The 12,573-nt window shown below is 46.7% G+C and overlaps 1 protein-coding gene across 2 annotated transcripts in view; it reads left to right on the top strand.

The window, feature by feature from the left end:
* The window catches only part of Ccdc77 (coiled-coil domain containing 77), a 37,463-nt gene extending 30,381 nt beyond the window's left edge, over nt 1-7,082 (top strand). For both annotated transcript variants that reach the window (XM_076567809.1, XM_076567810.1), the window contains 4 exons: nt 165-384; nt 3,503-3,628; nt 3,720-3,872; nt 5,715-7,082. In XM_076567809.1, coding sequence (XP_076423924.1) covers nt 165-384; nt 3,503-3,628; nt 3,720-3,872; nt 5,715-5,861 — 646 coding nt within the window. In that variant the 3' untranslated portion in view covers nt 5,862-7,082. The remainder of the gene's footprint in view (nt 1-164; nt 385-3,502; nt 3,629-3,719; nt 3,873-5,714) is intronic.
* Nucleotides 7,083-12,573: the final 5,491 nt, after the last annotated feature.

The raw sequence follows: 12,573 nt of genomic DNA, 5'->3' as shown, positions 1-12,573 counted from the left end.
CATCTCTCCAGCCCCTAAAACTGCTACTGTTTGGGAGTTCATATTGTACAGTTTTTAAAGAAGCTCTTTTGGAATAGCCTTGTATTTCAGCTAAGCAGTGTGAGCATCTTCATGTTCACAATTGTGGGGTTTTTGTTTGTTTGTTTGTTTGGTTTTTTTCATAGTCTCCATCATACCCAAGACCTGCTCTATGAAAGCACCAAAGACTTTCTACAGCTAAGATTTGAAAACCAAAATAAAGAGAAGGTATGGATGCTTGAAAAAGATCTCTTGATGTCGAAGATTAAGCAGTACAGAGTGCACTGTAAGAAGAAAGAAGATAAACTTGGGAAAGTTATTCCAGTTTTACATGAGACTCATCATACTCAGAATGAATATATTAAGGTAATGCCATTATTTTCTGGAAGAGTTGAAAACCTCTCAGTTGGTGGAATGCTTGCACAGCTTACAGAGACCCTGGGTTTGATCCCCAGCACTGCATAAAGCCAGTGTGATGGCTCATGCCTCTAATCCCAGCATTTGGAAGATTAGAGATGGGAGGATCACAAATTCAAGGTCATTGTTGGCTGAATAGTGGGTTTGAGGCCAGCCCGAGCTACATGAGACTCTGTCAGAGACTTGGAGAATTTCAGTAATATAAATTGTTATATAAGATCCATTCAGTTCCTGAAGCTAAGTAGCAATAACGTCATGAAATAGATAACAAAAAGTAACTGATCATGATGGTATTTGAGGATTTGAAATACTAAACTAGACAGGATTTAAGACCAGACTATGGAGTGAGACCCTGTCTCAAAACAAAAATATTACACTTCATTTCCTAATTCCATAAATGGTCCAGACTCTGGGGACAGCACTGTTTTAGTAAGTTAGACAGAGTGTTTTCTCATTGTGTTTATAGTTTAGTGAACAAGGAAAAATCATAGTTTATCAAGTAATTTTATATTGATAAGAATTATGTAACAATTGTATTACTTGTTGGAACCCCACTAGAAGGGGACCTGGGGACACCCTCTTAAGCCTGGTGCTTTTGCTGAGACCTGCAATGTAGATTAGGGGGAGGGCATCCCTGGCAATGTTTAGCTTCCTGGAATATGTTTGAGGAGAGGGATGTTCTCATGGTTGTGAAATAAACAAGGAGAAGGGAGGGCTGGCAGTGTAGCTCACTGGTAGACATCTACTGTACACAAGGTCCTAGGTTTAATCCTTAGTACCACAAGAGAAAGAAAAAACCCCGGAGGAACTGACATGCGAGCCCTGGAAGGCTGGCAGAAACAGTCCTAGATGGCTGTGCAGGTCACTGTAAGGAATATAAACATAGTGCTAGTGATTATGTCTTGGAAGGATTGTATAAGGAAGTAACATAGTCAGATGTGAAGGTTATCTCTTATCTTTGTTTGGCCTCTTGAGACAGGGTTTCAGGTAGCCAGGCTAGCTTCTAACTCACTGTAGCTGAAGATGGCCTTAACTTCTGATCTTGCCTCTGCCTCCTGAGTGCTGGGATTCTGGGTATGTGCTACCACACCAGCTTATTATTTTGAAGTGGGTGGTTCATTGCTGTTTCCTGGGCAGAGCTTGAACTCCTGGGCTCCAATAATTCTCCATCTGCCTCCAGAGTAGTAGATTACAGGTGTCACTTGTGTATATGGACTGATTTGGGTTGTTTTTGTTTTCTAATTTTAAAAATTGCATTTATTTATGTGTTATGTTTGTATGTATCTGTCACTCTTGTGACACATGAACATACCATGACGTGAATGTAGAGGGCAGAGAACTTGCAGGAGTCAGTTCTTTCCTTCCATCATGTGGGGCCCAGGCAGCGTGGCAAATGCCTTAGTCACTAAGCTGTCTCGCTGGCCCCTGGTTTAAGGTCTAAGGACTGATTTTTGGCTCCTCCATGGAGCATATGTGATACATGTTATTAATGCTTCTTTTCAAAGAGTTAAGACATATGATGTCTTACTTAAAAACAAATTCTGAGCTCCATTCTGTGGTTCTTCTCAGCCAAAAATACTTGTATTTTTTGAGACTGGGTTTCATGTGCCCAGAGTTGGCTTTTAATTGACTACGTAGCTGAGGATGTGGTCCTCCTGTCTCTACCTCCAGAGTGCTAGGATTACAGGGTATGAGCACTGCATCTGTTGTGTGGCTAGTTTTATGTCAACTTGACACAAGCTGGAGTTATCAGATGGGAGGAGGGGAACAGAGGGAGCCTTAATTGAGAAAATGACTCCATAAAAATTGGGCTGTGTAGCCGGGTGGTGGTGGCACACGCCTTTAATTCCAGCACGCGGGAGGCAGAGCCAGGCGGATCTCTGTAAGTTCGAGGCCAGCCTGGTCTACGGAGTGAGTTCCAGGACAGGCACCAAAACTATACGGAGAAATGTTGCTAGAGTTTTTATCTCTGGGTCTCGCCAAGCCCCAGCAACCCCATGGCCCACTTATAAAATAAACACATAGACGCTTATATTATTTAAACTGCTCGGCCATTAGCTCAGGCCTACCATTGTCTAGCTCTTACTCTTATACTCAGCCCATTTCTGTTAATCTATATGTTGTCACGTGTTCCATGGCTTTACCTGCTGCCTTTACATGATGCTCTCTGGATGGCAGGCTGGCATCTCCTCCTCTCCGCTTTCCTGTTCTCTCAATTTTCCTCTCTGCTAGTCCCACCTATACTTCCTGCCTGGCTACTGGCCAATCAGTGTTTTATTTATCAATCAATCATCCACAGCAGAGAAACCCTGTCTTGAAAAACAAAACAAAACAACAACAACAAAAAAATTGGGCTGTAGGCAGCAAGGTTGTAGGGTATTTAATTTTGATTGATAGGGGAAAGCCCATCCCATTGTGGGTGGGGCCACCTTGAGCTAGTAGTCCTGGATTCTGTAAGAAAGTAGGATGAGCAATCCATGAGGAGCAAGCAGCACCCCTCCATGGCGTCTGCATCAACTCCTGCCTCCAGGTTCCTTCCCTGCTTGAGTTCCTGCCCTGACTTCCTTCAGTGGTGGACTACGGTGTGGAAGTGTAAGCCAAATAAACCGTTTCTCCCCCATTTGTTCATGGTGTTTCATAACAGCAATAGAAACCCTAACTAGGCCATCTGGGTTGTTTTATCTGAAAAATATCCACTTATGTACACTTGAGAGAAAGTCCAGAGAGGCAAGTACGGACATGGCAGGGCCCTGGGTGTCTCCTCAAATCTGTTCCTCATGTTTGCTCTGGAAGTCTTTTCCTCCCTTCTTTACCACAGTGTTATTTTGAATTACCTGATGGGGCTGGAGAGGTGGCTCAGCAGTTAAGAGCACTGACTGCTCTAACAGAGGACCTGGGTTCAATTCCCAGCAACCACATGGCAGTTCACAGCTGTCTGTAACTCCAGAATCCAACACCCACACAGACATACATAAACACCAATACACATAAAAATAAATAAATTAAAAGAAATACCTGATTATAGATAGGGCTGAACATTAAACCTTTTTATCCCTTTGGCCTACAGTCTCTAAAGGATAAGCTAATACAAGAGAAAAAGCTGTCCAACATGTACCAAGAACAGTGCATTTCCCTAGAAGAGGAACTTGCTCGAATCCGGGAGGAAGAGGGGGTGAGGAGGGAGATCTTCAAGGTATGTGGTGCTCTCACACTTGTGACGACATGCAGGCGGCTCTGGGGAATGATTCTCTCCTCTTCATAAACTCCTCATCACCCGTTTTTAGGATCGCTCCAACAAGATGGGGAAGCGCTTACAGATAATGACAAAGCGCTACGAGGCCCTGGAGCAGCGACGCATCCTGGAAGTCGAAGGCTTCAAGACGGACATTAAGGTTCTTCGACAGAGGCTGAAAGACCTGGAGCAAATGCTCTATAAGGTACTTTTGCTCCTTATAGAGTTAGGAGAGGGCGACGGGGGTGGCCAGGAGGGTTCCTCAGAAGATGGCCAAGGATGTGGTGTGGATTTCAGTAGAGTGTGTGTGTGAAAATAACAAGTCAGTGGCACTACAGAAACCCGGAAGGATGTGCCGTGGCCTTACTTGGACACCAACAGATGAGTATCCTTGAAATCCTTGAATCCTCTGAACATCAGTTCAGCAGGAACACTCTGTTGAAAAAACAGACAACTTACAAATTACCACTCTTCCCAGTTCAACCAGATGAAAGGAATTAGGTTTGGGGGAGGGGAGCTGGACAGATGGCCCAGTGAGGACAGTTGCTGCCTGTGCGAGCATTAGGACCTGGGTTCAGATCCCTGGCAGCCGTGAAATCCAAGCCCAGACACACATCTGTAACCCGGTGCTGAGAGATGAGGACAAGGAGCCCAGGATGTGCTGGCCAGCCAGTGTAGCCAAAGCAGTGACCTCCAGGTTCACTGAGAGACTATCTGTCAGGCCCACACCTTTATTCGAGACCAGTATATGATCCTCATAGCAAATTCCAGTGCAGCCAGGACTGCATAGTGACACCGTGTCTCAGAAACAAGACAGCAAAGGTGGAGTGTTGCTGGAGGGCTTCTCTCCAGGTTCCCCAAGCCCCGCAGTCCCACAATCCACATATAAAATAATCACTTAGACGCTTATATCACTTATAAACTGTATGGCCGTGGCAGGCTTCTTGCTAACTGTTCTTATATCTTAAATTAACCCATTTTTATAAATCTATACCTTGCCATGTGGCTGGTGGCTTACCAGAGTCTTTACATGCTGCTTGTCCTGGCGGTGGCTGCAGTGTCTCTCCACCTCAGCCTTCTGCTTCCCAGAATTCTCCTCTCTCCTTGTCCCACCTACTTCCTGCCTGGCCACTGGCCAATCAGTGTTTTATTTATTGACCAATCAGAGCAATTTGACATACAGACCATCCCACAGCAGTGGAGAGTACCTGAGGACACCCAGTGTCATTCACTGACCTTCACTCTCGTGTGCATGGGTGTGCACGGGTGTGTACACACACACTATTCTCTCAAAAAAAAAAAAACTGTCTGTTTTTAATGATGTACTTTCCCAGATACGTTTTAGCATCAGTATCTTGAGACCTTTGGTGGAGATTTAATAATCACTGTTAAGTCCTAACTAGTTGCTATTGTTCTGAACAAAGTTGATAGAAAAAAAAGAAGAAAGAAATGCTTTCTATCATTTTTGGCAAAATTACCAATAATGTTATTTATTGGTCATGTTTTTTTTAAAATTATTATTAACGTTTATTTATTTGTGTGTGTGGTATGTATGCCATGGTACATGTGTGGAGGTCAGAGGACAACTTGTGGAAGTCAGTTCACTCCTTCCACCATGTGGCTCCTGAGGTCCAACTCAGATCCCCAGGCTTGGCGGCAAGTGCCTTTACTAACCAGAGTGATGTCACGATGCTGTTCCGGTCTTTCTGCCTGTGGTTAGTTGTTTATGAATCTCTATCCCAAGCTTCACTGCCCTTTTATTTTGTTTTGGTTTTGTTTTTGAAATGGTGTCATGTCGCCCAGGCTGTCCTCGAACTGCATAGGTAGCCAAGGATGATCTGAACTCTTGATGGTCTGCCTTCTTCTCTGAAGCCCTTTGACCAATTAAACATTTTCATTTTAAAATTAGTCACTGAGGAATTTAGGATTGCATTTATCATATGTAAAGAAGGAGCCAGCCAGCATAGTCTGTTCTTTGTGACTTGATTTCTCTCCCTTAGCTGATGCCATGATTCCTTCTTTTTTCTCTCTTTGCTCAACTCTGTAGGCAACGGCGAATGCCCAGGGAAACCAGGACCTTGCCATTCTGTGTGAAGTTCGTGACAGCAACAGAAGAGCTCACAGGATACAGGGAGAGCTGAAGGAGCTCAAGTCTAAAGTGTTCGGTCTGGAGAACGAGCTCAGGCTGTGTTGATGTCTACTTTCTGGTGAGGTCGGCTTTCCGGGACCTGAGGCACGGGCACCTGTTCCCAGGCAGTGGACGTGGAGTTAGCCCGAGTAGTGGTATTTGTTTTTATAAAGATGGTGTTAAGGGCATGATGGCTCACATCTGTAATCCCAGCTCTTGGGAGGCAGAGACAGGAGGATTGCCACAACTTCAAGGTAGAGGCAGGTAGAGCTCTGTGATTCAAGGCCAGCCTGGTCTACATAGTAAGTTCTAGGCCATCCAAGGCTACTTAGTGAGACCCTGTCTCCAAAAAACAACAACAAACATCAAAACTAGAAAGGGAAAGAAAAAAAACAAAATGAAGCAGTGATAAATTGGGATGCTGAAAGTCTGGGCTTGCACTGACCTTGCTGTTTCACTGTTGGACCTTCTGAACTATAGCCTGGATTACTTGGAGACATTCCTGCTTTTCTTTTACATATTGACAGGCCTTTTGCTCTTTAAAAAGACGGTAATGGGGGCACTGGAGAGATGTCTTAGTGGTTAAGAGTACTAGCTGCTCTTCCAGAGGCCCTGGGTTCAGTCCTGGCACTTCTGACATCCTCACACAGGCAAAACACCAGTGCACATGAAAATAAATAAAAGGTCAGAGGTAGCATGTACCTTAGCTGGTGAAGTGCTAGTCCAGGGGACAGAACCCCGGGTTCTAGCCCTAAGGCTACATAAAGCCAGGCACGGTGGCTCATCTGTAATCAGCATTGGAGAGAGGTATAGGTGGATCTGAAGTGCACATTCACTATGTGCTATATGGTGAGTTCCAGGCTAGCCTGGGCTACAAGAGACCATGTCTAAAAAACAAACAGACAACGATGACAAAAACTCAGGAAGAGATGTTTTGCAGAGGTTGGCTAAGTGTCAGTGGAAGAACGTGTTTCCTGCTGCATCAAAAGCATTCACTGACGTGCATTCCTTCTTGGTGGGGCAGGAAGGAGGCAGCAAATTACATACACGATGGCAGTTATTGACTTGTGTTTTAGCTGTGTGTGAACATGTTCCAAGTGATGACCACCAGGAGGCAGTACAGCCCGGGCTCTTAAGTAAACATGGTCATTAAGACAAAGGTGCTACTTTATCGAGAGTGGGCAAAACCAAAATGATACTCAAGTCAAAAAAGTTTGACATTTTATCAATTTTTTTTTTCAAAAATATGATTCAAAGTATTTTCAATAAAATCTGTAGTTTAAAATATTTCAGTGTTCCATGATGTCTTATGCCTTGTATAAGCATTTATCTCAGTTTACTTTCTTTTTTAAAAATTATTTTTAGCCAGGCAGTGGTGGCACATGCCTTTAATTCCAGCACTTGGGAGGCAGAGCCAGGTGGATCTCTGTGAGTTCGAGGCCAGCCTGGTCTACAGAGCGAGATCCAGGAAAGGCGCAAAGCTACACAGAGAAACCCTGTCTCAAAAAACAAAACAAAACAAATTTATTTTTAATTTATTTATTTAGGGTGGAATTGGTGAGTCCTACAACATGTGTGGAGGCCAGAGGACAACTTGAGGGAGTTAGTTCTCTTCCTTTTCCTGTGTAGATTTTGGGATCTAACTCAGGTTGTCAGGCTTGGCAGCAAGTGTCTGCCGGCTGAGCCATCTTGCCAGCCCTTGTTTATACCATTTTTATAAATAGTGTGGTGCCTGGAGATAGTGGACATTCAGTTACAGTTAGCCTATGGTCTCTGCTTTGGTTTCAATTGGATTTCTGTAATTGCCCACTATTATCAGTCAGATTTCAAGACGTATTTAATACCATTCATTCCTTCAGAAATGTATTTAATTAAGCACAGCATGGTGGCTTATACCTGTAATCCCAGCACTCAAGAGGCAGAAACATGATGATCATCATAGAGGCCAGTCTAGTCTATACAACAGGTTCCAGGTCAGCCCAGGGCTGCACACTGAAATTTTGTCTCTTAAAAAAAAGAAAAAGGGGGGCTGGAGAGATGGCTCAGAGGTTAAGAGCACTGGCTGCTCTTCCAGAGGTCCTGAGTTCAATTCCCAGCACCCACATGGTGGCTCACAGCCATCTGTAATGAGATCTGGTACCCTCTTCTGTGTACATAATAAATAAAATCTAAAAAAAAGAAAAAAAGAAAAAAAAAAGGGTATAGAGATGGCTCTGGGACCTGCCTGGGGGAAGGGGGAGAAAATTAGCAAAAACACCAAAATGGCATCTAATAATCAGGTGTGGTGGAGCAGTTTCTAGGTAATAATCTGAGGAAAGATGAGAAACTAGCAGAAATTCGACAGACACTAGAGAGCTGGAAAGGGAGCCTTGAACTCGTGATAACAGCAGCAATAACAGCAGAGACAGCCGGGAAACCCTCAGAAACAAGAGCCATTCTCAAAAGACACCTCTCACAGTTCGGCAGCCTGAGACCCTCTGAACCACACCCACAGGTAACTAAGTGAAAGTAAAATGCCACATGCGAGAGCCTGACGAACAGCAGCTCTCCAAACATGCAGGAAGCCAACAGCCTGGTGACATCTGAAAGAGACACCAGAACTTTCACGGGCTCCACGCAGTGTTCAGGACCAGAGCCTGAGGGGATTAACAGGCTTGCGCAGATCTGTGGACCCTCTTGTGTGCACTGCCCACAGACTGGACAGCACTGGCGATATCATCAACCAAAGGAAGACGGAGAGCCGAACAGGACCGCCCATCACAGAGCAGCCCCAGCAGCAGGGAGGGGTGTGAGGGAGAGAGGCCAGTCCGTTTTCATGTCCTCTATCTCGACCCCGCAAGTTAGCGGCTGGCTTAGCCCTTCTTGCCCCATTTTGCTTTTGTCTTTGTACTTCCCCCCTCCCCCTCCCCCGCAAGAGCCTCCACCCCCCACCCCCACCCACCCCACCCACCTCCCCCACAAGAGCCTGCTGTCCTTTCCTTTCCCCTGCTTTTTCTTCCTCCAGTGGATGCAGTCTGGCCTGGTGCCTGGAGTCCAGCTGCCTCAGCCTCCTGAGTGATGAGACATTAGCGCTGTCTTTTCCTTCTACCTTAAGCAAAATTCTCTCAGCCTCCCCCAGCTTCCTTTGTCCCTGAAGTCCCCCTCTGTGTCTGTTCTCTCTTCTGCTTTCGGAAATCCCAGTACTGATCACAAGTCTTACCTTGTTTGTTTCTTCTGCCTCCTTTCTCTTCCCGTGTATACCCACTATCCTGGCTAGATCTGTTTGTTTGTTTGTTTGTTTGTTTGTTTGTTTTTAAAGATCATTTAAGGGGTGGGTGTGGTGGTGCATGCCTTCAATCTTGACACTCCAGAGGAAGAGAAAGGTGGAACTCTGAGTCTGAGGCCTGCTTGGTCTACATAGTGAGTTCCAGGCCAGCCAAATCCAGTAAGATCCTGTCTGAAAAAAACAAAAAGAAGCCAGGCTATGGTGGTACACGACTTTGATCCCAGCACTTGGGAGGCAGAGGCAGGTGGATCTCTGTGAGTTTGAAGCCAGCCTGGCCTACAGAGCTAGTTCTAGGACAGCCAGGGTTACACAGAGAAACCCTGTTTTGAAAAAAAAAAAGAGAAAGAAAAAGAAAACCCAAAGAGATTATTTCTTGATTCATGTGTGTGTCTGTGTTTGTGTGCGTATATGCATGGATCTGTAAGGCCAGGAGAGGATGTTGTGTCCCTTGGAACTGGAGCTACAGTCATTTGTGTGTGTGTTTGTGTGCGTATATGCATGGATCTGTAAGGCCAGGAGAGGATGTTGTATCCCTTGGAACTGGAGCTACAGTCATTTGTGTGTCTGTGTTTGTGTGCGTATATGCATGAATCTGTAAGGCCAGGAGAGGATGTTGTGTCCCTTGGAACTGGAGTTACAGTCATTTGTGTGTGTGTGTTTGTGTGCGTATATGCATGGATCTGTAAAGCCAGGAGAGGATGTTGTATCCCTTGGAACTGGAGTTACAGTCATTTGTGTGTGTGTGTTTGTGTGCGTATATGCATGGATCTGTAAGGCCAGGAGAGGATGTTGTGTCCCTTGGAACTGGAGCTACAGTCATTAGTGAGCTGCCTGACACAAATGCCAGGATCTGAACTCGGGTCTTCCGGTTGAGCAGTACGTTTAACAGTCCCTGAGCTGGTTAGCTTTAATTGTTGACTTAACACAGCGTAGAGTCTCCTGAGAGGAAGCCACCATTGAGGAATTGCCTAGGTCAGATTGGCCTTCGGGTGGTGGTGTTGGGGGGGGTGCCCAGCCTACTGTGAGAGGTTGGTCCTGAACTATGTAAGAAGCTAGCCTGCCTGTGAGCCACCAAGCGATGTCTTGCTTGGTTCCTGCCATACTTCTGTGTTGAGTGAGTTCCTTGGTTGGAAGCAATGCTATATGGAATAGCAGGTAGGCGTGCCTTCAAGTGTCTGCCTTGGCTTCCTCAGTGAAGGAGTGTGGCCTGGAGTTGTATGCAAAATAACCTTTCCTCCTGTAAGTTATTTTAGTTAGTGTTTTATCTCAGCAACAGAAAGGAAAGGAGAGCACCCCCGGGAACTAAGAACTGGTCCATTCAGTGCTGTCAGTGTCTCTGTCCCCTGAGATCATTAGTCCTTAAAGGATGGTTGCTGTGCTATTACTGTTTCCGTGGTAGCCCGACCCCTGGACAGTGATAGTGTTTTATAGGCAGGGGAAGGCTGAGGATCGAGCCCGGTGCACTGAATAACCAGTTTATCAGGGGAAAATAGCACTTCAACCCTGCTCACATATCCCTCCCTGAACACTGCAAACAAACACTGAAAGTGAAAGACCCCCGAAGGTAGTCTTCCCTCTGGAGAGACCCTCGCCCAGAGATCACACCGAGACCACAAGTCAGATGCAAACAGCAAGAGGCTTTATTCAGGAACACGGGTACCCGGGGCAACACAGTCCCTCAAGAGGCTCAAGAGACTGGCACCCCGACGGGCTGGAGTGGAGGGTTTTTATAGGGTCTGGCAGCAGGAGCACGAGGAGCATGGTTTACAGTGTTCTGATTGGACGATTCAAATGAGGCCAGGTTCAAACTCAGGACAGCTCGTGGTTTTTCCCCCGAGCTTGACACGCCTGCTGTCTGGCTCCAAGTTGTTTTTCTGACCTTTAGTACCCTTTTCTGGGGCCAGGTGGCCGGCCGTAGACACCCCGTGCTTTTCAGATCTTACTCGAAATGGCGTTAGGCTAAGCTAGTATGCTGGGGTCTTTCATTCCCCCATTTTCTTATCTCAGGGAATGGAATCCTCCATTCATGGGGAAGAATAGGGATGTGGCTCCATTTCCACCTGGTTGAGTCGTTGGTATTGTTGGGTCAATACCAAGGTCTGAACAATAGAAACACGTTCCCTGATAAATTGGACAAGTCTGTTTAGGATGCAGGGCCCGAGCGTCAGAAGGAGCAATAAAATCAGAAGGGGCCCTATAAGGGTGGAGATGAGGGTGGTGAGCCAGGGGGACCTTCCGAACCATCCTTCAAACCACCCCTGCTGTTCTAGTCTCTTTCTTCCCTACCATCCCGGGGGCAGACGTAGAAGGATAGTTGTGACAGGGCTGCCCTGGCTTCAGGGTGACCACATCCGTATCTCCCGTCACTACATTTGCAAGTTCCCTTACCATCCTGACAGACGTCTGGTGCTCTGGGGTTCATGGGGTCAGTGGTAGGGATGTCCCAGTCCTCTGACCCTGCTGCTAATTGGCAGAGATCTGGATGCAAGTTAGGCCACCATGTAAAGGGGGTATGAAGGGCGGTCATTTGCCAGACCGTCTCCCCAGTTTGTGAGATGACCTGCCAAGTGAGCCTCTTAACTAGGTGCGGGCTCTCTGCCGCCCTAGTCCCCTGGGGGTAGGCAGAGATTAAGAGGAGGGGGAGGAAGAGGAGCCACGGGCCAACCTTATTTTTAAGGGGTTTCGTGTGTGGCGCACTGTCCATGTTGACTTTCTGGATCCTGCTGGGTCGGGTTCCCTGGCAGCCTTCACATGAGAGGCGTGGATCCATGCAGCAATCCCGTCGACCTTGAGTGCAGTGGGGGTGGTCAGCAAGACAGTGTAGGGCCCCTTCCACCGTGATTCCAGGTTCTTGGTCTGGTGTCGTCGGACCCAAACGGAGTCCCCGATCTGGAAGGGGTGGGGCACCACCGGCTTGTCTAGCTGCTCCTGATAAGCCTTGGCCAGGGGCTTCCAGACCTCCCTCTGCACCAACTGGAGGGCTTGAAGATGTGCCTCTAAAGTAGGGGTGGTGGCAAAAGAGGAAATATCAGGATGGAGAAAGTTTACAACAGGAGGTGGGGCCCCATATATGATCTCAAAAGGGGTTAGGCCGTGTGGGCCAGGAGTATTTCGGGCTCGATAGAGAGCCAAGGGAAGTAGGAGCACCCAATCTCTAGTGCCAGTTGCAAGCGTTAATTTGGTTAAAGTCTCCTTGATTGTTCTATTAGCTCGTTCTACCTGTCCTGAGCTCTGGGGGCGGTATGCACAATGGAGTTTCCAATCAACCCCCAATAGTTTGGCCACCTTCTGACTTACCTGGGAGACGAAGGCAGGCCCGTTATCCGACCCCAATATTTGAGGCATCCCATACCTGGGGAAGATCTCTTCCAACAGTTTCTTCGTTACCACGTTAGCCGTCTCATTCTTGGTTGGAAATGCCTCGATCCATCCAGAAAAGGTGCCCACGAAGACCAGGAGGTACCGGTACCCGTAGAGTCCGGGTTTTACTTCTGTAAAGTCTATTTCCCAATG

This window comes from Peromyscus maniculatus, chromosome 3 (genome assembly GCF_049852395.1).
Source record: "Peromyscus maniculatus bairdii isolate BWxNUB_F1_BW_parent chromosome 3, HU_Pman_BW_mat_3.1, whole genome shotgun sequence".
NCBI classification, from domain to species: Eukaryota; Metazoa; Chordata; class Mammalia; order Rodentia; family Cricetidae; genus Peromyscus; species Peromyscus maniculatus.
This window is presented reverse-complemented; position numbering and strand designations above follow the sequence as displayed.